We start from the raw sequence: 23911 nt of genomic DNA on the forward strand, positions 1-23911 counted from the left end.
GAGAGAGAGATCACTTTGAGCATCCTGTTCCAGCTTTCTTCTCTGATTTTCTTATTACTAGACTATCATGCAGATAAGGCCAGACTGAAGTTCCTTGCTTACTGAGAGCTGCAATGAGGATGACCAGTACCTTTTGTAAAGGCTATGGGAGATGTTGAGAGGCCAAATGATAGTGTTAAGGAATGCGTGCACAAAATAATTTATTATCAGAACCAGTCCTGATGAGGTCTTCACTTATAGCAAGCCCTGTTCCCATAGCTCATTATGTGTACAACAGTACTTGGTTGTCCCTGGGACTTAGGACCTCATTCAGAGTCTCTCGTTAGGGCACACTCGCTTGTTGGGAGTGATATTCGCACATCTGTGCATGCTTATAATTCGCAGAGCGCATGCGCAAGTCATTCGTTGCGATCTGATTTTGGTAGCTCGCAGGCCACTTTCAGGTCGCTGCTTTGAGTGACAGTGCCGTTTGTGGGTGGTTACAGGGGAAGGTGCTTGTGAACGGGGGTGAGGATGTGCGAACGTAGGCGTGTCTGACAGTCAGAACGGCGTTTAATGGGTGTGCATAATTAGTAAAGTAGCGTCATTGCACACGTGACTTTGTTGTTTTGTAGCCTCAACCGCTGGCAGTGCTTGGGGTAGGTTAGGTCAACCCTAAGCGCTGCGAGCATCCCCGATGGCCCTAGATGTTCACAATTAATCAAACTTCACGGAGATGATGTGTGCTGCGAGTGACAGGTGGGAGGTTTGATAGTCCAGCGTACGCTAACTGCCGTCGCTCACTAAGACATAGAGGGCGTCCTTACAGCACAAAGAGCGATCGCTTGATTTGCATACCCGGCCGCTTTTTGCAAGTGACCGATTGCATCTTGCGAGAGACTCTGAATGAGGGCCTTAATGTGGAAGCTATGATAATTTGTCAGGTGCAATTTCACAGAATATAGATACTAGTATAAACAAGGACTGACCTGCAATTGCCACGCCAAGCTCTACTGCAGAACTGTAGGGAGTTGCACCAAGGGATTCGGCAGTCACTGGAATGCAGGGAATGCCAGGCCACGGCATAGACTTTCCAACAGAATGACTTGCATGTAGGTTAAAGTTTGGCAGTATATAGTAGATCAAAGTAATTGATGAGGCAAATGCAACAGGTGGAAAAGAGGAAGTGGCAGTGTGCAGCAAGCAATAGGAAAAGCAGAGTAGAGGCCAGTGCAAATCAGATACACAAGCAGGAGTTCAGCCTGGTTAGCAGACAAGGCAGAGTAGGGATTCACAATCAAGAAGCCAGTCCAGGCAGCAGACCAGGCAGAGGAGGGATTCACAAGGAAGAAGCCAGTCCAGGCAGCAGACCAGGCAGAGGAGGGATTCACAAGGAAGAAGCCAGTCCAGGCAGCAGACCAGGCAGAGAAGGGATCACAAGCAAGAAGCCAGTCCAGGCAGCAGACCAGGCAGAGGAGGGATTCACAAGCAAGAAGCCAGGTCAGGCAGCAGACCAGGCAGAGGAGAGATCACAAGCAAGAAGCAAGTCCAGGCAGCAGACTAGGCAGAGGAGGGATCACAAGCAAGAAGCCAGTCCAGGCAGCAGACTAGGCAGAGGAGGGATCACAAGCAAGAAGCCAGTCCAGGCAGCAGACCAGGCAGAGGAGGGATCACAAGCAAGAAGCCAGTCTAGGCACTAGACCAGGCAGAGGAGGTATTCACAAGGAAGAAGCCAGTCCAGGCAGCAGACCAGGCAGAGGAGGGATCACAAGCAAGAAGCAAGTCCAGCCAGCAGACCAGGCATAGGAGGGATCACAAGCAAGAAGCCAGTCCAGGCAGCAGACCAGGCAGAGGAGGGATTCACAAGCAAGAAACCAGTCCAGGCAGCAGACCAGGCAGAGGAGGGATTCACAAGCAAAAAGCCATTCCAGGCAGCAGACCAGGCAGAGGAGGGATCACAAGCAAGAAGCCAGTCCAGGCAGCAGACAAGGCAGAGTAGGGATCACAAGAAAGAGGCTAATTCAGGCTGTATTAGGCAGAGTTTATGTCATAATATAGACTGAGCAGGCTATTAGGAACACTAGCATGTAAATGCTAGAACTGGCAAGCTACTAATGCTAAGGGCTGATATGTAAAGCAGCTGGTAGCCAGGTACCAATGTTAAGCCCAAGGCCAGCCCCCAGATGACACAAATCATATGCGGCAGCAAGTTTAAAAAAAAAGTGCCAGCAGACAAGAACCAACTGCAACAAAACGCATTTACCTGCTGTTCCTCAAAGGTAGGAAGGTAAACTGGAAATTGTACCCCAGACTGCAGAACCTGAAGCAATGATGTCAGTATGGTGCAATTGGCATGTGACTGTAAACATCCTGTAAATCTATTCATGTCAGCAAATATACTTCTATTGTCCTGATGATGGAACTTACAGACTTAACAAAAAAACAAACAAACTTGTTTTGTCTTTATAAACTGGTTGAGTCTTTTGAGGTCTGACACTAACATATGCTGGATTGCTCCTGTTTCTCTACCAGAGTTTTAAATAAAAGCCTGTTCACTTCTGAGAAGCAGGCACTACACATCTTTTTGGCATTGTAAGAATTTTTACAAAATTAAATTCTAGGTAATGTCCTTGACCCAAATGGCCTGTTTGGAAAGCATCCAAGCCACCGCCTTCCTGGAAATCCTGCCAGCAACCAGGATTGGTTAGTACATAGCAATTTTCAATTTCTTGGTTGTCTTCCAACTTTTCCATGAAAGCGACGGCAAGGATGCTGGGATGATTTACCTATATGCTCTTTGATATACTGTCGGCCACTACTGGCCTCCTTCAACGGCTGCCCGAATAAAGCAAATGTAATCTAATTAAGGATCTTTCAGAATCCTCATGTCCAGATTCTTACCGAATAGAAACCCACTTTCATAGGTAAGTGCAGCTAGGCTGTTTTTATACTGCTGGTCTGCTGTACATTTTCACATCCATTGGCCTCCGCTATAGATGCTATACCTTTAGCTGCAAGTGTAGTATTTATTGATGAAATCAATTCCTTTGTTTATAATTTCCATACTTTTAGTTTGTTTTGTCTACTTCCTTTCTTTATATACAGATTGTTCATCCAAATTCTGATTCCCCTGGAGACTGAAGACATAGCCACACTTGATTTAATTGACTTACCAATGACAACGTTATTTCTCTAAACATTTCTTCACCTTCCTGTCCTTAGGATATTTCAGTCGACCTCTGACCTCTAATGGTATAGCAGTTTTTGTTGATAAACAAATAGGGCTCATTTCAATTAGGGCTGTGTACAAATATCCATGAGTTCGGGGCAAGACTTGGCTGTGTGTGGGGGTGTCTATGCAGCAACAGCAACTCGCCCCCCCTCGCTCCTCATTGAATTGAACCCATAGTGTTCTCAGCCTATGATATGGAAAGGTACTTGGTACTTCTTAAATTATTGTTATCATTTATTTATAAAGGTGCGACAAAGTGTCCATAGTACCGTGCAAGGGGTAAACATAGAACGCATCTGAGTTACAGTGCATATAGTAAGTACAAAGTATAAATCTAAATAATACGGTAACAACACACAGTAGATGAGAGTCAGGGACTGCGTACAAGACTAGAATATGACAATTAGAAGTAGGCAGGATAAACGTTGATGGGTGTCATTTTAACCAAGTCTTATGGCAGACAGAAGAATTTGGCCTAAGCCATGGAAGACAGATGGGACAGATAAGCACGGACAGACCCAATTCAGCATAAGTCATGACAGGGATACATGAGGGAGATGAAGAGAGGACACAAGGGAGAACCCTGCCCAGAGGGCCGTAACTAGTGTTGTGCGACCTGTGCCATGGCACAGGCAGGGGGCGCTGTTTGGGCCTATTAAATTTCCTGTTTATTATCATACTCACTTGTACCATCCTCTTCTTTTATCCCCAGCATCTCCTGGCCTCCACTATCTCTTCCCTGGCCCTTCCCCATGAAGCCATGGCCCTTTATCTGGTGCACTATCTTATGGTCCTATTAAAAAAATGAGGGGTGGGGGCGCCAATGCTCTCTCTAGTACAGGGCACCAAAAAGTCTAGTTATGGCTCTGCCTGGCCATGAAAGATTACATTCTAAAAAGGAGGGGATAAAAGAGACAACAGGCCGATGGGTGATGGGGCGGACATTTTGTTTGCAGTAATACAGCAATAAACTAATACTTTTCATGGAGCCAAGAGAAAACATAAGATAGATATGAAAACTTAAGTAAAACATAACAGATACAAGGAAGCAGTGAGGGAATGAGTGGAGTGGCAGAAGGGGAGGCTGAAGTAGGTGATGCTGGGGACCACAACAATGTTTGGGGAATACAAAGCTATGCCAAACTGCTTTCAGATTTTGAGCAGGCCATAATGCAGAGGTTCTAGAGGCATGAGGTCATGGTTGTGTGGAGGCCTGACTGTAGAAGAGGCCCACTTAGTGTGTGAACAGTCCTAAATCAGTGGCATACATTCCCAAATGTAAAAGAGGTGGATATGTTTGTCTCCACTATGAGGAGAGAAATCAGGGTATCCAAACTCCAGTCCTGATAATGAAGTCCCAACAGGTCATGTTTTTAGAATGTCCTTATTCATGGGCAGTGAATTAATCTATTTGGCTGGGGGGGGGGGGGAGAGATATATATATATATATATAGAGAGAGAGAGAGAGAGAGAGAGAGAGAGAGAGAGAGAGATATATATATATATATATATATATCAGTCAGCCAGCCAGCCAGCTCCTGTCACTTTACAGGCTGTTTGAAAATTGTCAGTTAGGAGCTGCTTGGTTGGTACTTTATCTCCATCCGTTTTAACTCTGTCTCCAAAGTTTAGTACATAGACTGCAGGTACTCACAGACCGGAGTTGATGAATACCGTTAGAAATGTTAATCATAGATACTAGTGGTAGAATACCTACCCAGCTTTACGAAATAAAAACACAAAAAATAAAAAATTATATATTGTGATAGGATCACTGGTAAAGTGGTCTGTGGCAGGGACATTTGTCCCAGATTCCTGTCCTATGTGTTTTAAATCCCCAGGAGAAAGTCTGCAGTGTAGCAGGCTTGAGTCTCGGCTTTTTGAAAAGCCGGTTTGGGTCCTGGGAGTTGTGGGTGAGAGGAAGGGCTCCACCCACAGCCACTCCAGGTTTTGGGCCTTTCAGCTTGGTAACAGGCTCATTAGGGCTTCCAGCTGAAGATGGCCAACATATGCTTAGTTTGTTTAGGGCTGAGTGTCTCACCTGGGTGAGCAGAGAGGGAGTCTGCTCAGAGACCCTGGGAAACCTAGCTGTGAGGACTGTGCTGTGCTTTTGTTGCTGGTGAGGGTATTAGGCCCTGCCAGGTTCTTGTAGTGAGGGAAATCACTTGTAAAGTGAGAGCCCAGACAGGGCTAGGATTTATGTTTATGATTTCTTTATGTAAGTTCTGACATTGTACAATAAAGACTGGCGCCGACCAGCTTGTACTCGCATCCAGACTGGTGTGCTGTTTCCCGGCTGCTGTGTGTGTAAGGAAGGAGTCCATCTACCCAGGAGAGGGACCCCCTAACCCGACTGAACGTCACAATATATATATATATATATCACCCAGACATAAGAGAAACTTTTTGTGTAATCCAAAATAAAAGCTCTGCAAAACAGTAATGCTTCTGCTGTTTATGTGAAGGAAGGGAATTGAATCCTAACATGGGACTGTTATGAAACTTTAATTTGATTTAGATGCAAACTTATTTGTTATTTTTTTTTGTCTTATACTGTAGCACCAACATAATACACAACGCTGTATAATAACAGATTATAATTCACAGCCATTGATTTCCAAGTAGAATTTACAATCGTAAAAATTCCTATTACAGACACACACAATATTAGGGTCAGTTTTCAAGTTAGAGACCAGTTAATCTATGATGAAGTTATTGAACAGTGTCATGAAACCGAACCACCGGAAGCAAATCTACACAATACACGTGATGAACATACAAGGTCCTATATAAAACAAATGTAAAAAGAACATGTTGAATGCATTATATTTTTTTAAAGTTAATAAACATTCATCTTTTAAGTATTATCATTGTCGGTGTTTAAAGATGCACTCATGATAAAAATAATAAACCCAAAGCTCTAATGGCCTCAGTTACTGCAATCACTTCCTTTCTCACAATATCACATTTATTTTTTATTATTATTATTATTTTTATTTATTTCATTATTTTTTTAAGCATTGCTCACTATATGGATCCAGCTCTAATTCCGGATGAAAGTTTATAATTAATTACAACAAAGATTGCTATTTTCCAGGCCTTGCAGATTACAATTTTCCAAAATGAAAGAAAATATGGACAATATTCTAACAAAATTTTGAGTCCTTATCTATTTGACTTTGAGGACCTACGGTGGTCTAGGTGAACTAAGAAGCAGAACGCGTAATGGAACTGCAAGATGTCACACACTTTGGACCAGAAGTGGCCAGTGAGTCTCTGAAAGAGGAAAAGTTGGGCCAACCAGTGATCGAGAAGCTTTAATCCTACAAATCCGACACAAGAAAATAGAGCAAAGGCCAAGTACTTCTTTGTGGTAGAGTCTCCATATCTGCTCTGCAATCTCAGCCCAGACACAAATGCCCATATTATATGTAAGGACAGGGCTAATTCAAAGCCTTGCGGATGAAATATGCTCAAGAAATAGCTGCACAGTGAGAGGAGTTCTATTGCCAGGAAATGTTGACTCTTCCAATTTTGCAGGATGGAGTTGCACCAAATAATTGCCCAAGCAAAGAGAGGCAACGTGAACCACTGATCTAGAATTGCAGCCCACTGAACCTGCGTCCATATCCTGACCCACTGAACAGGGCCGTATCCCAGTGCCATCCAGGAAAAGACATTCTTCAGATAAAGTCCCGTCTTGTCCTTGATTCTGATAGCCTTTTCATCCAGGGTTAGCCAGTATATTCCCAGAAGTATATATCCGAGATTGATGATGGAATTGAAAGGCATTGAAAGAAAGCCGGGAAGGTGAGGACTTGGTTTCTCCGCATAGTGACTATACCCTAGTTCAGTGCTGACCGTGTCCAACACACCTGTGCTCACGATCACCAGGCACCCTGCAAAAGCTCCAGTCACATGCCACAAGGAGCTATCTTGTTCTAGGATGCGTGTTCGTTTCATGTCTCAGCTGTTTTTACATTAAGCAATGTAGTGAGGCTGAGGTACAACGTAATCAGAAGTAGAGATCCTTACTCACTGACAGCAAGCAGACAGACGTATGTAATGTTTAACCTCCACCCCCATTTGGTTTCCAGTACTTTAGGCACTTCCTGAATGTGGCTAAGCAGAGGGGCCTCCCAGTGTTACAGGCGGCAGGATTGGCCAGTGCTTCTGACATTGATTCCTGTGCACTCTGCAGCTCAGCTCTCAGCCAAGCAGGCAGTTTTACAAAGCCAGCATACTGCAAACTGCTCTATCTGCACTGTTGTCTCATCTGTCCTGCGTACATGAGAGCTTGCATTAAAAATATATAGTGTTTTTAAATCCACTGAGGTGTGTGTAGGGAGGAGGGGGGTTGGGGGGTAGATTTGTTTTAAAGCGAATACTCTCAAAATAAATAAAAGTGTAACTTAAAAAAAAAAAAAAAAAATACGCAAAATTGTACCTCTTACAGGAGTGCAGTCCTTTCTTTTTCTAAATCAGGGGTAGCCAACCTTGGTCCTCGAGAGCTACCAACAGTGCATGTTTTCCAGGTCTCCTCACAGATTCACAAGTGAAATAATCTCCACCTGTGGATCTTTTCAAATGTGTTAAGGTGCCCATCTACTAGAAGATTAAATTGAGCGATATCGTTATCTTTCAATCGTTTGCAAAAATGTCTAAAAGCACCAGCGATACGCGCTCCCGCTGGTCGTTTAGACAGCTATCATCGGGCAAACATGCTGGACAACCCGACGATAACGTCAGGTTCAGCATGTTTGCAGATGATTGATGAGCCTACACTGAACGACTGCTCATTCAGTGTAGGTACATCACAGACTGACAAACGACTGCACGATTACAATGTCGTAATCGTGCAGTCTTTTGCCTGTCTTCTACTGGGTGGGCAGCATTAGTGAGTAATGACTACACCTGTGCACCTGCTAGGTGGTCTGGAAAACATGATCTGTGAGTAGCTCTCAAGGACCGAGGTTGGCTACCTCTGTTCTAAATGATCCCACCTCCAGTTTTCCTTACCAGATCAGTATATATAAATTCCACTAAATATTCCCAATAATATTGGTTTTGTTGTAAATTTTGGCATAACATCTACTTGAGTATTATTAAGTGCAGTTCTACGTAGTAAAGTTTTACTTAACAATTTGGTGCAGAGTTGAATGCAAGTTGCATTTGCGTGTTTTCGCAGTATGCTCCGGAAATGTGCATACACAAGTGTTGGTGAGTCATAGGTAACACAGTTGCATGTACCTTTGTAATAAGGCATGTAGACAGAAAAAGCAGGATATACTGTACAGAGTGCTGCGTATGCATAATTACGCCTGTTTTCAGACCAAAGTACTGCACCAGTGATAGGGCTGTGTCATGATCCTGACTTATGTTTTACTAATAGCCCTGTGACTTACCTTTGCAACCTGCTCTGCAGGTCAGGATATCCAGATAGGCTGCAGCATATCTGTGTTGCTAGCTCCTGTATTCCTTTGTGGACTATTTGCACACCTGTGAGTCTATCTGTCTGTGAGAGCTGATGAGTTAGACCTGAGCTGCAGAGATCATGTGGATGTATTGTTCCAGTCCTTTAGTGCTGATCATTTTTCCTGCATGGCTCCAGTGTGCAGCGTTGTCAGAGGAAGCAGGGTCTTCTCTGAGATGCCAGTGTCCGGCGTTCTCCATGTGCGCTGGAGACTGAGGGCCTCATTCAGAGGAGGTCAGAGGATACAAGCAGTCGCTCAGAAACTGGGCGGCCACTTGCATCCTGACCACCCGCCTCTGTTGCGGTCGTTAGGCTGTGGGTTAACACCCACAGCTCTAACGACCGCTCCGGTGATGGTCGCGATGGTCACAGACCATCACGACCATCGGGGCTTACGACGAGACCCTAGGGTAGGGTCTCAGTTGTCGTAAGCCCTGGAAGGGCTTCTGGCTCTGTCTGAGCCGGAAGCTCTCCACTGACATCACTAGTGATGTCAGTGGGGCCGCCCCCAAACGGTAGGCGTTCCCATGGGAAAGCCTCCGTTTGGGCTGCCACCCCCCCGGCCCGCCTTCCAAACGGGGCGAGCTGTCAATCAACATCGACAGCTCGCCCCCTTTGGATCGAGACCCGCTACGACCGGCGCTGTCGGTCGTAGCGGGTTTCACGCATGCGCACGCCGGCGCCGTCGTGCGCATGCTCTGTGGGGGGCCATCGACCCGGTCCGAGCGCATCGGCGCTAACGACCGGGTCTGAATGACCCCCTGGGTGCGCCATGACACTTTCAGTCAGCTGACCGCTGATCCTCCAGTCTCTGTCTCTGCAGTAGTCACATGATTCCATGCACCACTGAGCGCCTGGTTCCCTTTCTCCAATCATTCACTACAGCAGACACCTGACCCTGTTATCCAAACAGTGCTCAGGCAGTACTATAAAGAGACTTTCTGCTTCACAGTCTGGTTGCCAGTGCAACGTCTTCCACAGCCCTGCCTCTGTGCAGACTCCCTGTGCTCCTCAGAGACCTGTTCCTGAGTCCCTTATAGTGGAAGCTGCTCCCAGTTCCTGTGCTGTTGCAGTTCAGCAAACCCCCTGTACTATTCTTACTAAGTCCAGGTCCAGCCGATATCAGCCCAAGTCGCCCAGCCTCGCACATTTGTCCTTCTCTCTAAATCCTGGCCGAATTCACAAAAACCTCCGAGCATGACAGGCTGGTGCAAGTGCAGGGCCAGATTAACAAAGGGGCGGATGGAGCTACAGCTCCAGGCCTACACATAAAAATAACTGGCACACAGTCCACCATAAATCATAAGTATTAAAATTGTGTTTCTATTTTTGTGTATTTAGGGAGACAGTGGGGCTGGTAGTGTAGGGGGTGTACATCCCCACGTGGCTCTGGCCACACCCACACAGCACTGGTCACAGCTCCTCCCATTTTCAGTATACTGTAGGCCCTTGAACATTTTCAGCCCTACGTGGTCCTTAATCCGGCCCTGTGCAAGACCCGCAACGATAATGACGAGGTATAAGAAACCAAGCATACGGATAAGGGCAGTTCAGCCGCATAGATGAATATGACTCAGCACACAGGCAAATCTATACAAATTTAGGAGAAGGTGCAATTATTGCCAACTTGCATTCAATTGTGCATCGGCCTCTTTGTTTATTAACTTGCACCATAATGACTCACCGTGTTTTAGTGCTGTGTTGGTCTCACCTGGGCTATCTAAGAAATTTGTAGAGTTGTTTTTCACAAAAAAATATGGCTTTTATTTGGTACATACTTGCCTACTCTCCCAGAAGGTATGGGAGACTCCCGATTTTACCGGTAGTCCTCCGGAAGAGTGTCCAGATCTCCCAATTCCCTAGTAAAGTGGGGAGGATGGGGAGAGAATACCAGGAATTGCTGATCGGTAGGGAGGGGGCGTGGCTAAAATGATACAGATTGCATTAATTTGTAGATCTGCCTCCCTCCCACAAACCCACGATTCGTGGCACTTTGCCCTGACGGAAGCAGGGTCTAAAGATGTGAGAGCCTGGCCCCGCCCACTAAAGTAGCATGCGGCATATCCCAGAGAGGAGACTATAAAATTAGGTATAAGTATGATTTGGTAGCATAATAGATTAAAGAGCATTACATAAATGGAGCAAAATCTAAAAAAACACACTTTTCTAGAATCTCTGTCATAGTTTTACACAATTGTTTGAGCAATAGAAATGTTCTCCCAGGTATGGGGATGTTAGATATTTATACTTTTATCAAGATTTATTATCAATAAGTGATCTTTATTTTCAGCACCAATAGACCACAGGGATAGTGGACTGGTAGTGTAATTACTATTAGACCTTCTGCATGAATCTATTCATATTATATTGCATGAGAAGCTAGTCAGGTTTCCCATGCATTTAACAGAGCCTTTCTACCCAGCAAGGAATCCCTGTGATGTCACACTTCCTTGGGAAATTGCACCCCGGACGTTGGACAAGTATATGGAGTGCCGATCAACTATATATATATATATATATATATATATATATACACACACACAATTCTCTCTTTGTCCCGGCACTCTGAGGTAGAAGTCGGATGTGCGCAGGTGCCTTCCTAGGAGGAAGCAAGCTCCAATGCATAGATAGAAAAAAGAATGGTGGCACTCAGCGTGGATCCACTATACTTTCATCAAGATGCTGAGTGCCACCATTCTTTTTTCTATCTATCGGGGTGGCTGGTGACGCGATTTGCTGTGAATTGCGTCATCATAGCCCCGCCACCTGCTTCACAGTGGCGAAAATAACGATACCCTACCCGCGGCTCTGCCCCTAAACCCCCACCCCCCCCCGGAGGAGGGGCAGCTGCCGGCGGCGGGGAGAGTGGGTGAAAAAGCGTCATGCGATAGGGGGCAGTGGCAGGCGGGGTGCAGGGTAGCTGCAGAGCCCTGTAATGCCCCCTAGGCATTCCAGTCGCCCCTAGGCCTAGGGCCGGCTCTGCTTCTTGGAAGTGACAGTAGCACACCCTTTTTCATCCAAACTTCCACTTATGGTGGGCCAATGTATCCCCTAGTTCAATAGAAATGTCTTCTCATCAGACTTCATGGAAAAAAGAAGCAGGTTTGGCCAGCATTAAAGTTCTATACAAAACTAGTACTTTGAACAGAAGGCATAGCTACTTTATCCAGATGTATTCTGCAGCTGGCTCCTCCTCCTATTGAGGTATTACATGTACAGGTACCAGTATTTACTGACAGCCATTGACTGGAACTACAAGCTGGTGGTAAAATGCCCTTACAATCAATGGGTGAATGCGCTCATTTGTACCACCAGGTCCGTAGCTTATTTTGCTGTTTTTTGGGGGGGGTTTTTTGCAACGTTTCTTGTTTGGAGATGAGACCACCTAGGGTCCAACTAACTATATGAGGCTACAGACCAGAGAGGTAGTCCCTCTATCACACACTGTGAGGGTGCACTAAAAATACCCTACTGCCCAACGACTAGTTAATCTCCTCTCAAGCAAATATGATGTTTGAGAACCTTTCACCCCCTCCGCTCTGTGTAAAGGTGAGGGTTTGAGTGGATTAACCCACACAGTCACACACACACAGCAGAAGCAGGTGACATGCCCTGAAGTTGGACTCATGACAGGGGTTATGTAAATAAGGTTGAGTAGACTATATACATAGGAACCATGACACCGCTACCTATAAGATTCAGCCAGTTATGGGTAAGCTGATACACTTCAACGAGAAATGCATGTGTAGTACTCAAGCCTTCAAAAGGATTGCACAGAGATCCTGATTCAGACCCGCTCGCAAGCGGGTCGATGGTGGCCCAGTGTACACGCACGAGCCCCGGAGCGAGCGCAAAAGCACTCGCTCTGAGACTCACTACAAACGGGGCAGCTGTCGATGTTGATCGACAGCTCGCACCATTTGGCAGGCGTGGCCGGGGGGTGGCTTCACAAACGGAGGCATTCCCAAGCGAACGCCTGCCGTTTGTGAGCGGCCCCACTGACATCACCAGTGATGTCAGTGGGAGAGCTTTCCGGCTTTATTAGAGCCAGAAGCTCTCTGGGGCTTGCGGCCACAAGACCCTACCACAAGGGTCTCATCGCAAGCCCGATGGTCGCGATGGTCTTGACCATCGTGACCATCATCCTGGCCACTCGCAATAGCTGTGGGTGGTCACCCACAGCTATGCGAGCGGCCAGGAGGCCTCAACTAAAAAAAAACGCGCCCGCCCTAATTCAGAGCGAGCGCTCGCTTTTTGTACGTAAACCACCGCGTTTGAGTAAATCACTGACTTGGGCCCTAAGTTGAAACAAATTATGTCAGTAAAGAATGATAACTATGTGTCCTAACCAGGAGTCATTTTAACAGAACTTAGGACCTCATTCAGAGCCGGACGCTATTTGCGGTCGTTCGTTCAGAAAATAGGGGTGGCTATTCAAATGAACCGTTCGCTCTTTGCAGTCTGTTCACGCCTCTAGGTCTGAACGAGCGAACAAAACTTGCGGTAGTTTTTTGGATAATTACACCCCCTGGCCGCTCGCATCCTACATCATGTCCGCTATTTATTAGATTAATCGAGTACATCGACCAGCGTATGAACTGCTCGCTATTCTTGTGGTTGGTTTTTCCTACCACAATCTTGCGAGCAGTTCTGACTATAAAATAACCCAGTGACGTGGTCAATGACGCTGCTGTATTAATTATGCACACCCATAAAACGCCCGTTTTGACCTTTAAGCATGCCTGCGTTCGGATCTCCACTCCCCGTTTTCAAGCAACTTCCCCTGTTACCACCCACATACGCCTCCTCCTGTCACTCAAAATAGCAGGCATTCGCTATTTAGTGAACAAACGATTTTCGGCCGCACTGACTGGTTCACACATGCGTATTACGATCCGTACGCATGCGCAGTTGGGCAAACATCGCTCGTAACGAACGAGCGGCCGCTTACGAGCGGCTCTGAATCAGGGCCTTAGTGTTACAATCTACAACAAATTTGACAAACTGTGTGACATCAGGGTGATTTTCCAACAGCTATTGAAAGTTAGGTGTAAATCCTCGTATCCACTTGCAGATATAAATGAGTGATTGAACGATTACGACATCATAATCATTAATCGTGCATAAATCGGGCAGTTTGTAGAAAACGACTAGCGATGCTCGATCCCGCTGGTCGTTACCGACATCACTCATCGCCTGAACATGATGGTCTATCTGCCGATAACGACAGATTGGCCATGTTCAGGGATGAGGCACCCTGCCTGCACTGAACAACATATCATTCAGTGTAGGCACTACAGGGGATGAGGAACGACTGTACGGTTATGATGTTGTAATCGTACTGTTGTTCCACTATTTGCTAGTGGATACGCGGCTTAAGACTGGACCAGGCACAACACAGTACTGCAGGGAGGTTCCCATCCGCCATCCTGTGTTGCATATTGTTGTTGGTGTTTACTTTTTTGAAGTATGTTTATTGATATACACTGTAAATAACACGATAGGTTATAAGTTAACAAACATAAACAGGATCGTAGAAGACTACAATAAGTAAAATGTAACATCAAATCAAGTGAACACACATCGTTATGAACCCTGTACTGACGCTGATGCCACCCCCTGCCCCCTGAACACATAAGTCACGCCTCAGGAAGCGGGCAGGACCGCCATCCTCTGGTACCCATGGAACTGCCAGGAGCATCCTCAGAACGCCCCAAGCAGCTGTATAGGTCCCACGGCTCTTTGCACAGTAGCTGTCATGACATCTCTCACCACAGTGCAGGAGCCGGGAGGAGGGCTGTTCCATCCCCAGGGCATGCGCATTTGGGCAACATCGACCCGCTTGCGAGCACTCAGTGCTCGCGAGCGGGTCTGAATCAGGCCCAGAGTTCATTCATTTTTGGATGCAGCACGCGGGTCAGCAATGCTGACAGGAAGACAGACGTAATGCAAGATAAGAAGAGAGGATAGTTAGCCTCTCATTTAAACCATCAATCGTTTTGGGGGCATAATCCCTAGGTATTTAATTTGAGAATTTCACCAATTAAAAGGAAAAGTCAATTCAAGCAAATGTTTACGTTTAGAGGGATAAAAAAGTCCAATGCATGTTGTTTTATAATGTGCCCCATCATAGAGAATGTCTGTGCACACAAGTACTTGAAACCAAAAATAGACAACTTTGCAGAACTGCTGTATTACAGGGCCAGCCTAAACATACTGTACCTTACCTGCTTTAATGAAGTACTGTCAGCAGGAATCACACAGGTCTTTTCCATTCAGGAAGGAGGGAGGTCACCTGGTCATGTGTTACAGACAGTAGGTCCTTTCTCCTCTGATGTCAGATGTTCTGCTGGCACTGCGCAACATATCTGTGTTATTCAGTGAAGGTCTTGTGATGCAGAAGTTGGCTGCTTCAGGCAAAGCTCAGCTATTCTCTCTTTCATGACCTGCTGACGTTCACCTGTGCCCCAGCTCTTATTCAGTAATAATAAGATCATGTAATATAATAAAGACTGGGTCTGACAAGGCTTAATGCAGAAAAAGGGCTGAGAAGTAAAGCAGGATCGAGCTGTGAGCCTTGGTGTGCCGCAGGCGTTCCTATGAGTGTCTCAAATGCCCATCACTGGTCTAGACCAAGGGGGGCTACATTTTTGGTCAACAAGGGCGACTCGCTTCTTCATGTTGGAGGTCTACCAAGACATTCTGCACTAATAATTTAAGATGCTGGTCATAAATGAAACAAAATTTAAAGTACAATAGTACTTACAGTGCAAGCGCTTAAATAGAAATTGTGTCAGTAAAAATGACATAAAACAAATACAGTAAGTACACATATTTATTTAATTAGTGCAGTGAATACCTGACCTCACCCGAGCCGGGATCACAGCATGGGAAGCAGGGCATGTATCTCCATCTTATCTGGATGTCCCAGCACTGGCTTTCCTGGCCGCACACGGCTTCTGATTTACAGGAGGACTATATAAATCAGAAGGAGTTTACGGCCCTGTCTGTCCAGGCTCCTGATGGAGGGTAAACACGCTCAGACTTTAAAGACTATCAGATAACGATAACGATCGTTATCTGATCGTCTTGCATGTGCTGGGTGTTCAATATCGAACATCCAGCACATGCCCCAAACACCCACTACTGGGTCCCTATAGTAAACAGGCTAACATGGTTGATATCAACCAGATTAGCCTGCATGCACGAACGATGGTCGATATCGATCATCCGTGCCCGCACATCGACCATCGTTTGGTCGTTGAAGGGGCCCGTAAACAGGACGATATAAATGATGGAACGATAAACTATATCGTTATCGTTTATATCGTCCTGAAAATCTACCTGTGTGTATGCACCATTACAGATGAACCCTTGTCGCTCCCCACCCCCCACCCCTGCTGGCAGTCCTGCTGACACCAAAGTGCAATCCTGGGTGGATTCAATCCAAATAAAACTATGCAGACCAATTGCCATTGTTTTCACTCTAACTCATATGATGATATAATACGAATTGATTTAGCAGCCCTATAATTAGAAAATAAATGTAATATCCTAATCCACCACTTGACAGAGGCCCTGATTCAGAGCCGGACGCTCTGACAGAGCGCTCGCTCTGAATCAGGGCCGGTCTTTTTTTTTTTTTTAGAACGGCCTCCTGGCCGCTCGCATAGCTGTGGGTGACCACCCACAGCTATAGCGAGCGGCCAGGAAGATGGTCAAGACCATCGCGACCATCAGGCTTGCGACGAGACCCTTGTGGTAGGGTCTCGTGGCCGCAAGCCCCAGAGAGCTTTCGGCTCAAACAGAGCCAAAAGCTCTCCCACTGACATGCGCTCTGGGCCACCATTGACCCGGTTGCGAGCGCTCAGCGCTTGCGACCGGTTCTGAATCAGGCCCAGAGTCCTGAACAAGATAGTTTATCTGTACTCTGCACTCTCCAAATAAACTGAAGCATCTTCTTGGTTTCTAGCTTCCCATCTATATTTATTCTTACCGATATTCTCCCAGACCCCCACCGGTGACTTGTGATTTTACACTGTGTACGGCTGCAGGACTTCTCCATTGCTCTTTTTCTATGGCACTCTCAATCCTGCCCTATTACACCCTTGTTAGTGAGGAGGGAGTACAGTGCACATGAGCTGTGATGCCACTGTGATCCCGGTCGCAGTGCCCTGGACGCCGCAGACTGATTGACAGGCTGAGGATGGGGTATGGCTGGCGATAGGGACCATTCACGAAAATGGAACGATGAATGCGGCCATGGCGACTGATGGTGATCAGACGCTGCATCTTTGGATGCAGCACGCGGATCAGCAATGTTGACAGAAAGACTGCCTAATGTTCCCTTAGCTGCTATCTAGCAAAACTATTGTGGGCACGATGCATTGAAGCCTATTTTGCAGTCAAACTTCCAAAAATTATGTTTTCGGAGGTTTGGGCGCTACAAAGCTCCGGAATGTGATACATTCCAGAGCTTGGATGCGGTGGCCAATGCCATCTTTAGAAGGCGTTTCCTAATAGAAGCCTATGGGTTTCTATTCACACTTCCCCCTGAGAGGGATCCAATCGGATCCCTCCCAGCACCCTCCGCGGCGTGTCTTACCAGGAGAGCTGTCCTGTGTGATTTTCTTCAAGCATACAGTGTTAGTAAATGCCGTTATGCTTGTGATGAGTGGTGGGATGCATTGCATTAAAAATGCAATGTGTCATGCATCCTGTGCTGTATGTGTTCCTCAGACATAAGGGTAAATAAGAGGTGCTCAGCAATTTAATGTAAAATAATAGTTTCTAAAAAATACAAAGAGGTGTAATAAAGGTGTATGAAATATGAAAATAATGGATCTGATACAGGCACTGATAGTTGGACGCCACTGACTGCTGACTCTAACAAGGTGTTGGTCTTCACCAGGGAGCCTCGCAAAGAGGTATTGACTTAGCAAGAGATGCCATGCAGGTCATAGCGCCCCCGAGTGAGCACCAAACATTACCGGCAGGAAAGGGTTATTAATGAAGAGACAGGAGTGCTGTAGGGACAGAGGTTGAGAATAACAGTCATACTAAGGCATGAGGCTCTGGGATACAAGAGGGTGGTACAGCTGACAGCACTAAAGACACAAGTCACAGAATACATGAAGACAAACTGGCTCACAGTGCTGGAGGCATGAGGCACCGGGACACCAGACAATAGAATGATTGACAGTGCTAGAGGCATGAGTCACTAAGATAGCTCGGTGGAGTTATCAGTGCTGCACGCAGGAAGCAAAAGATACCAATCAATAGAACAATGCTTTAGGATCACCGTCAAACTTTAGGGATGAAGGTATATGTAATGAAGTTTCCCAAGACTGGAGTTGGGTTTCCAGGATTCGGATTACTGACTGAATCTGCATCAGGAGCAGGAAGAGCATTGATATACTGTAAAAGTGTCTGCAAACAATGCGTAATCTAAAGGTGCCCATTCACTAGCAGACATGAAAACGACTGCACAATTACGACATTGTAATCGTGCAGTTGTTTGTCAGTCTGTGATGAGCCTGCACTGAACGAGCAGTCGTTCAGTGCAGGCTCATCAATCATCTGCAAACATGCTCAACCTGACGTTATCGTCAGGTTTACCAGCATGTTTGCACGATGATAGATGTCTAAACGACCAGCGGGCACGCGCATCGCTGGTCGTTTTAAACATCTTTGCAAACGATTTACGAACGATTGAACGATCGTTATCGTTCAACTTAATCGTCTAGTAGATGGGCACATTAAGCTTAATCACTTTTTTACTTTTTCACTCAGGCTGATAGGTGCTGCATACACCTTGTGAGATGGATCTCCAGCAGAATACTTTGTTTGGCAAGAGTGCATTGTCATAATTCAGCTGGAATTCTGGATACTTGAATCTAACAGCTAGTATTAGCCTACCAGGAGCAGAGCAGAGGCACAGAGTCTAGTGCACCAGTAGTTTTTTCCAGGGACAACTCCTATGATGTTTGGACTTTGTTGTGCCTGTCACTAGTTCCTAATAAGATAGGCTGGTGCGAGCAAATAAGAGAAATGTCGTGAATCTTGGTTAGGCAACAGGGATTTTGCAGGAAAGGAGTCATGATCAAGTCAGGGGTCATACACAGGAGGATAATACTGTGATAGCACACTAGAGAGCTGGAGCTGGAACACTTTGGAAGCATGTAACAATCACAGTGACGATTATGTAGGGAATCCCATTTGAAAATGCTGCCTTCTGACATCAGGGGTCATGTGACCACAGATTTAAATTCAACACAGTGCTGCGCTCCCATCCCCACAGAGTGGGGGACAGCACCAGCATCAGACTCTGCGAGGAGGAAACCCACATCGAGAAGGGAGCCACGGCACAGCCGCTGTCGAACTTGATAAGGACTGGATGCTGCAAAAGGCACATAGAGGGGATGTGAGAGATTATCCTGCCTTCCTGGGAGTCCAGGCTGTCTCCCAATATTCAAGAAGTCTTTCATACATTTTCAGGACGAGTATGCAACTATGCTCCCTTCTTTCAATTCAAGTTTATTTACATTTTTAGAAAGGTGTTACGCTGAAAGAGTAGGCCAAATCTTCATCTCTTCCACGTCTAAGGACGCTTAAAAATAAAGGGATTTATATCCCTACACTCAACCAAAACTCAGGAGAAAGTTTTCGTTTGGTTTAGGTCCATAAACTGCACAAAGGACTTTGGGCCTGATTTATTACGGATTGCTACTGCTATCGCAGCTGTGATTACGCACGCGCAGTTCTGTTGCGAAAATATGCTAATGTTTGCAACTGCTCAGCCAGCATAGAGACGCCCACTACCGCCTTCTCACATCCGTAATACCTCGCCTGTGTATACATCGGTAACATCAGTCCCTCGCGCAGAATTACAGCAGGTCTGACCTGTCTCCGAAATTTAAACTCTCGTCGCACGCAGTGAGTACTCAAGCTGCGAATGTCGCCGCAATGGCTAATTTATGCACGCCTATAAAAAGGCGTTCAGCACCACCAAACCTTGACGTCCCGTCACTCACTCTGCGATGGCTTTGTATCTGCATATGTGATCGCAGTGAGATTGCAATACCTCCCTGCACACTGTGGTACATGCGCAGTACGCACCATCGGTCGATCTGTGTAAACTGTTGCAATTGCGATCCGTGATTAATCAGGCCCTTTGTGCAGTTTAGTAACCTATTTACCTGCGCTTACCACTGTTCTCACACACCTCTATTCATCATGCGGTGAAAAATCAAAACCAGAATGGATTTGCTAGCCTCTACCCTGGGATTCAGTGCCACTAGAGAAGGTTTGATGAATCTCTGACACATGGCACTAGTCACATGCACCATTAGCCGTACATGCAGCATTAGGCTGCCAGTAAAAGTGGTAAAAAACATAATTGCCAAATGGAGGTTTTTCACTGGGGTTCCCAGAGCAGCCCCAGCATGGTAAATATCTGCAGTAATTCATCATATATCGCACCGAAGGTTAACACCCATCCGGGATTTCTCTGGACGGTCCAGAAATTTCGAGAACTGTTCAGAGTCTGGACGCTAGGCAATTGACGCTGAATTGCGCCATTTAGGCCACACCCCCTGCTTCACAATGTCGGTAATCTCAGAAATGACACGATCATGTGGCCACGACCCCTCTGCCCCTCAATGCCGACCACACCCACCTGCGATGCCGATCTGGCTACCCCCTCCTGGAAGGGGCAGCCAGATTGTCGGCAACCCTGCTTAAAACCTGGACTGTTATGCTGGCCACACACATAGCGATATTTTACCCGATCTGGCCGATTCCGTCACATTGGAACGACAGAACGTGTAAAATATGGCCAAATTGAGAGTAAATCGTGAGTCCCGCTCACGATGCACGTCCCCATTGGTCGCACATCGCATCGTCATATCTGCCGTGCAGTAGGGCAGATCTGACAATCTAGGACACGATGCACTGTGACAGTCTGGATGCAGGAAAGATCGTTTGAAGATTGGACACCAAATCGTGTGCAGAGCAGCCGGGGAGAGTTTCAAGGGAAATCGTACACATCGGCTCATCGTGAACACATCGCTATGTCTGTGGCCAGCTTTACGGTGCCTTGAGGGCCGAGTTTCGGAACCTCTGACTTATATTTTATTGATTTCAAAATCAAATGCAAAGTCTGATTTCTATTAAATATTGTATAAACAATGATGGATACCAATTACTTTTGTCAGTATCACGCTACTTCAGAGAACAAAATTGGTTATTATTTTTTTCATGGAAGGGTACCAAGACAAATGTGTCCACGTCTGAAGGTATATACTGTATACTGACACTGAATATTACATAATACTATAAAGGGGATTATACTAAAGGGGCTAATTTTTTTTTTTTAAAAAGCATAAGGCTCTGGCATTAATGACATATAAAGGGGCATGAGGGGGTTCTGGTATGTGGCATATAAAGGAGCGTGAGAGGTCTCTTATGGCAAGGGGGGCATTGATGCCATATAAAAGGGCATGAGAAATCTCTGAGGCATAAAAACGGGCATGTAGGACCTGTGGACTGGCACTTTCATAAATAACCTTCATTGACTTTTTAAATTATTTGCTCATTTTTATTTATTCATTTTAACTAAAAACACAGAGAACAACTTTAATGTCCGAATGAGACACATATTTGCTGTTGTATCTAATGATATGGCATTTTGTAATTGTACCCCCCTCATGCCTATTAAACTTGGGCCCGTATCAATTGCCGGCAAAAAGTAAGAATCCGCAAAAAAGTATCGCCGATTTCGACTTTTCACAATCTCCATATTCAATTCCATCAGCTTTTTCGCGTACACGGCAAGTCAATACAATGTAATAGGCGAAAAAGTTTCGCCTATGAATAGCAGGCGGAAAAAAGTGCAGAATTGCGGTTTTGGGGTGCAAAGGTGCGGAAACCACTCTGCACCCTTGGGACAGCCCCCCAAGGATAACTGCGTAAAAAAAAACAACTAAAAAACACCCCAAAAAATTACTTTGAAAATGGGGGAGAAAATGTACAAAGTGGGGGTACAGACATATAAAGTAGCAAAGTAGACTTTTGGGGGGCATGCAAGTATGGGGAAGGTGTTTTTTTTGTTTGCAGGTGCTTGCTGGAGGTGCGTTTTTGGCGGCAATTAAAACTTCACTTAAACGATTTTGAACCATTCTTACACCCATTTTCAAGTACCCCAAATTTGACAGGACTACTTATTTTTTTTTTTTTAACTGCTTAATGCTATTCTCACTTGTGCCATATAGAGGCAATTGAAAGCACTTAAGTACCCCAAATAGCTCCAGGGGGCAAATCGGGGACATCTATACCATCCCCAATGTTAGTGCATCTTTTGGGGGGTTGTCAGGCTGTTCTCCATTTTTGACAGCACTTTTCGCCTGTTTGAGTATCGCTGGGATGTGTTTTCACAGCCTTTGGAATTGAATACGGCGATTAGCGAGGGCATGCCTGATAAGTTTCTGCAGCTAAAACACGCGGAGTCTGCGAAAAGTGCGGCACGCGAAAAAGTATAGCGGGTGCGAAACTAATTGAATACAGTGCGGGGTCATTATTTCATTTTTAGTTAAGTACTCAAATGTAAGACAATAGGTACTCCAGTGAGAAAGGTGTCATTCCTTTAAATTCTGTTGTTTTAGGGGGGGGGGGTTCTTTCAAAGAATTTAAAATTGACAAAATATATAGCATAAGGTGAAATTCGCTAATGTCAGATTATACTGACACCACATTGCATGGGCACATATCTGCATCTCACACCAGACGTTTGTGCACAACACTCGCTAAAAACAACGCCCTATTCCAGTCTGCCATCCTTTATGTTAATGAGCCGCCATGTTTCCCGCCTGCACAGGAGAGATGGAGGTGGGTTAGACACATTCCAAAATGGCGACGTCCTCTACCTCGTGCCACAAGGCCTTGGCAACCGTTGCTAGGAACGGAGGGTAAGATGGCGGCCGCGCCTGCAGAGGAGGCGCCATGACAGTTACTGGGAAGGAAGAGATGCCGCGCCAATCTACCTGGCCTGGGCGCACCGTGTGACTGGGGCACAGAGAATGGGACTGTGTTCGCCGTACAATAAAAAAAGAAACGTGAATTCGTGGTCTCCATTTGTTCTTTTTTCTTTTGCACTCCGCCCCACATCCGGACTCGCAGGAAGAAGCCGCCGCCATTACTGTGTCTGCCTCTTCCTAATCGGAGGGAGGAGTGGTCAACAAGATGGCGTCTTGCAGACCCTGTCAGTGAAATCGTGTATAAATATAAAGCCATTGTACACAGTAGACGAGTGAATGAGCAGATAGCTAATTAGCCTGTCTGTGATACCATGGTGGCCGGTGGCTGCAAAGCGTGAGAGCCGCCAGCAGCACCAGATCCCCTAGTCACTTATAGTATGGAGGCGCCACAGCCCTCCCCCTCATCCCACACCTGATGTAATGTTTGTGTTCCAGACGTGGAGGCGACGTGAAAACATGGCGGCTTCCAGGGACAGGAAAGCTTCCTCAGCGTCTCCCTGCCAACCTGCCTCCTACACCAACCAGTCCCCCGTGTTCCGTGTGTCCCTGCTGCTGACAGTACATACATGTGGTCATATATCATGTCACATACACGGGACTGTCCCAGCACATTGACCACTTCCCTACTGATAATAAAGAGCCACCAGCATGTTTGTCTCTGAAAACATATGTGTGTATATCTATCTATAACTATATACTATCTATATCCCCTATCTATATGCTATCTAATATCTATATATCTCATCTATCCATATCCTATCTATCTCATATCTATCTTTACTATTACTGTGGCTACATTTATTGACCTGAGCACTGGCTATATCATCAGTGGTTCTTCAGCTGTTGTAGAACAACAGGTCCCAGCACACCCTGTCATGCTATGCTGGGAATTGTTGTTCCACAACAGCTGGGAGTCACCGGCTGTCCTAGGGAAGAGGATTGGGTTAGTTTGCATGGGCGTCTCTTCCTTATTTTAATTCTATTATTAATACTCTGTAGCCTTGTAGTGTATATGGTTGTGATGTACTATGATCATCATCCACTGTGTGTGTACTATGGCTGCCATTTTGTCATGGCTGCCGGCTGTGCCCGGGCTGGCGGTAGCAGTGCAGTACTGACACTGAGGCACCCTCCCGTGGCCGCAGCGCTATTGAGTCCCCGCCTCCATCTTATTGTCTCCGGAGGAGGAAGACG

The 23911-nt window shown here is 46.0% G+C and overlaps 1 protein-coding gene across 1 annotated transcript; it reads right to left on the minus strand.

Annotated features, from left to right (window-relative positions):
* Positions 1-5697: 5697 nt before the first annotated feature.
* On the minus strand, positions 5698-7285 carry TMEM187 (transmembrane protein 187). The gene has a single exon (XM_088455456.1). The coding sequence runs from the start codon at positions 7172-7174 to the stop codon at positions 6377-6379; it is 798 nt and encodes a 265-aa protein (XP_088311582.1). The 5' UTR covers positions 7175-7285; the 3' UTR covers positions 5698-6376.
* Positions 7286-23911: the final 16626 nt, after the last annotated feature.

The sequence above is a fragment of the Taudactylus pleione genome, unplaced genomic scaffold (genome assembly GCF_031769625.1).
Source record: "Taudactylus pleione unplaced genomic scaffold, aTauple2 ptg000656l, whole genome shotgun sequence".
Classification (NCBI taxonomy): domain Eukaryota; kingdom Metazoa; phylum Chordata; class Amphibia; order Anura; family Myobatrachidae; genus Taudactylus; species Taudactylus pleione.